This window comes from Arachis ipaensis, chromosome B03 (genome assembly GCF_000816755.2).
Source record: "Arachis ipaensis cultivar K30076 chromosome B03, Araip1.1, whole genome shotgun sequence".
NCBI classification, from domain to species: Eukaryota; Viridiplantae; Streptophyta; class Magnoliopsida; order Fabales; family Fabaceae; genus Arachis; species Arachis ipaensis.
Window position 1 is genome coordinate 2026608 of NC_029787.2, and position 4079 is coordinate 2030686.

Here is a 4079-nt window from a genome sequence, read left to right on the forward strand (position 1 = left end):
TGGTTAGTAGTACTTTTGAATGAAAGAAAATTCTTGAAAAGTTCCAAGTAAATGTATATTAATTAGGTCATCATATGAGTATTTTTCTTTCCATAGAAAAGTATAGAAAACGTAAACACTCAAATCATATCAATAAAAAAGACCACGTCCGTCTCTTCCCCCTGTATTTCACTGACCCCTTCATCGTACTCTTTCAAATCCGTTGCTTCCATTTTTAATTACTACCATTACTTAAACTATTGTATTCAATTTCGTGAAATATAATTATCTTGAGAGTTACTAATTTCAACCTAATTATCATAGATGGATCGAAAAGTACTTAATCAATAATTTTAAATTTTTTTGAATTAAGAGCGCAAATAACTAAGTGGCTGAAGTTTGAGTATTTATTTGTTAATGATTTTGGTTAACGCAAGGCCGGCTTATGCTCGTAGGCGGCATTCAAAGGTGTGAGGCCGGCTAACGTAAGCTCATCTTATTATTAATTTGGAGCTTTGGAATTGGGACTGAAATGACCTGTGTGTTTGTAAATAACTATGTCATATAATTTAGTGATATACAAAGACTTGACTATGTGTTCCACACGAAGAAATTAGTAAACAAATATACAAATATATTCATTGAATATCGGTCCTAACTTTTTGTTTAATGTATCGCTGATATACAGGGATAAATTAAGAGAGAATCTGAAAGCTGCAAGTTGAAGAACTTGAAGGTAACACATACAAATAGCATGACCTTCGTTTGTTTGGGATTATTGTTTCTCAGGAACTTTTTGCTTCATAGTACTGTATTCTTGGTTAATCGATTTGGACTATATTTTTTTGAAAATATCTTTTATGTTTGTTAGTATATTAATAGGCACAATAATCTATCTTTCCATGAAATTAAATGTGTATAATAATTATAAATACGAGGATAGTCAGAATACTAATTTTGTACGTGCATAGGATTTTTTATGAAAAAAATAATATGCACGAAACCTCTATATCTCTATTATTTGTATAGATAGATAGATAAATATAAATCAATTCATCAAAAGTACTATTCATACATTAAAATCAACCACTAATATACTAATATATTTGTTTATAAATATATGTGTACGACTTTAGTATACACATAGCATAATAAAACATAAATTTATATATTACCAAATTTAAAATAATAAAAAACAAATTTTATTTTATAAAAGTATCAAACGTTTTCTTTCACACACCATAATTTCTATAAAAACTTCCCCCTGTATTTCACTGATCCCTTTATCGTACTTTTTCAAATCCGTTGCTTCCATTTTTAATTACTAACATTACTTGAATTATTGTATTCAATTTCGTGAAATATAATTATCTTGAGAGTTACTATTTTCAACCTAATTATCATAGATGGATCGAAAAGTACTTAATCAATAATTTTAAATTTTTTTAAATTAAGAGCGCAAATAACTAAGTGGCTGAAATTTGAGCATTTATTTGTTAATAATTTTGGTTAACGCAAGGCCGGCTTATGCTCGTGGGCGGCATTCAAAGGTGTGAGGCCGGCTAACGTAAGCTCATCTTATTATTAATTTGGAGCTTTGGAGTTGGGACTGAAATGACCTGTGTGTTTGTAAATAACTATGTCATATAATTTAGTGATATACAAAGACTTGACTATGTGCTCCACACGAAGAAATTAGTAAACAAATATACAAGATATATTCATTGAATATCGATCCTAATTTTTTGTTTAATGTATCGCTGATATACCGGGATAAATTAAGGGAGAATCTGAAAGCTGCAAGTTGAAGAACTTGAAGGTAACACATACAAATAGCATGACCTTCGTTGTTAGGGATTATTGTTTCTCAGGAACTTTTTGCTTCATAGTACTGTATTCTTGGTTAATCGATTTGGACTATATTTTTTTGAAAATATCTTTTATGTTTGTTAGTATATTAACAGGCACAATAATCTATTTTTCCATGAAATTAAATGTGTATAATAATTATAAATACGAGGATAGTCAGAATAGTAAATTTGTAGGTGCATAGGATTTTTTATGAAAAAAATAATATGCAAGAAACCTCTATATCTCTATTATTTGTATAGATAGATAGATAAATATAAATCAATTCATCAAAAGTACTATTCATACATTAAAATCAACCACTAATATACTAATATATTTATTTATAAATATATGTGTACGATTTTAGTATACACATAGCACAGTAAAATATATATTTATATATTACCAAACTTAAAATAATAAAAAACAAATTTTATTTTATAAAATTATCAAACGTTTTCTATTATCAAACATTTTCTTTCACACACCATAATTTCTATTTGAAAAAGTATAGGGAGTCAATCGTGTATTTGTATAACGTGTATAATAAGAGTTTAGGAATATTCAATTCAGTAGAATATCAGATGTTTATTATCCTGGTACCCGGATAGACGGGATAGTTATTCTGGATAATATAAATGTATTGTGTTTGAGAAATTAGTAATATTTTATTCTGAATGTTCATTTTTTAACTCATATTGAGTAAAAAAAAGTCCATTATATACATTGTACAAGTTCCCTAGCGGATTTCTTTTTATTTTTCTTACCAAGAGTCATAAGAGTTTTGTTGTCTTTCTTTTTCAACATTTTATTCTATATCTTTTTCCATCAGACTAAACACGAAACATCAAGAGCAACTCCCTAGCTATAGCCAACCATGACTGATGCTTCATTTGAGAGTGAGACGGAGTATTACACCCCAAACCATCACAAACGATACTATCCAACACCAGTAAGCCATCACAACGTCTTTGGCTCGGAGTCTTTCACAATGTCCACCTCTCAAACTCAACGCAAAGCCGCCAGCTCTAGAAGAGTTCGCCCCAACAGAATTCCCACGACGCCTTTCGCTTCGGATGATGATCATTCGTGGCAAGGAGAGGTTTCTTGGAAGTTCGAGGCCAGGGGATGGCAAGAGTACAGCGCACGCATGGGCTCTGTTCTGAATCTATGGCCAGTCGACTCCCCATTTGAACACAGCCGCGTGTTTCGTCAGTCGGCCAATGACTACTTCCTTTCACAAACTAGTCGATTCAAAGGCCACTCAGGCTCAACTTATCATAATGAGCATTCCGTCTACGGAAGAGTTGAGCTCCAGAGCTATGTTGCCGGGGACAGTGACCTTAGCGAGTCTCGTGGTTTCTCTAAAACAAAGGTCATAAAAGAAAGAGATAGCATAATAAGAAACAAGACTAGTCCGTTGGCCAAAGAAGACGAGCTCAGTTGGATAGACTATAGCATCTCTGATAAAGAAATTGGTGGGTATCACGCTGAATTCTCTTATACTAAACATGACCACCGTGGCAAGCATGGCGACAGTTACAGACTACCATCAGCCGTAGATAAATTCGGTACCCCGAGTTATGGTGTTGACAAGGTTACAGGGTATGAGTATGATGAAGAGGGCGAGGAGGAATTGGATGAGGAAGATGCAGGGCCTCCAAAGACAATTGGGTTGTTTCGGCTATTTAGGTATGCAACAAAGTGGGATTGGGTTCTTGTACTTGTAGGTTGTTTAGGTGCTTTCATAGATGGAGGCTCACTTCCTTTTTATTCTTATCTTTTTGGAGAATTGGTCAATAAGATTTCACAAAATGGGAATAATAAGCAAATGATGGAGGATGTAGAGAAGGTACTATAAATTCTTTCTTTAATTTCCTTGTTATTTATCTTGCTCTCTATGCTGAATTCAAATGTTTGTATATTGAATACGTGAATCTATACTGTACTCTCATTTTCTTTCTCTTCCTTTAAATTTTAATTTCTCAGATATGCATATATATGACCGGGTTGGCTGCAGTTGTTTCGGTTGGAGCATATTTGCGTAAGGATACTAAGGATATTAATACTTAATTAGTCAAATATTAATTTTTCGTTTTCCATTATTATCTGACTTTCAACATAATTTGCTTAGCAATTGATGTTGAGTAGTAATAACTAATAACTCCACTTAAAAATAGTTATACATTTTAAATTGCATATTTCATTTTTAATAATTATTTATTTTAATATTTTAACAATATTTTTGA

General features: G+C 31.9%; 1 protein-coding gene across 1 annotated transcript in view; it reads left to right on the plus strand.

Moving 5' to 3' along the window:
• LOC107632396 (ABC transporter B family member 19-like) overlaps positions 2693 to 4079 on the plus strand; it is a 10671-nt gene continuing 9284 nt past the window's right edge. Inside the window, exons 1-2 of the mRNA XM_016336080.2 lie at positions 2693 to 3682; positions 3820 to 3874. Coding sequence (XP_016191566.1) covers positions 2708 to 3682; positions 3820 to 3874 — 1030 coding nt within the window. The 5' untranslated portion in view covers positions 2693 to 2707. The remainder of the gene's footprint in view (positions 3683 to 3819; positions 3875 to 4079) is intronic.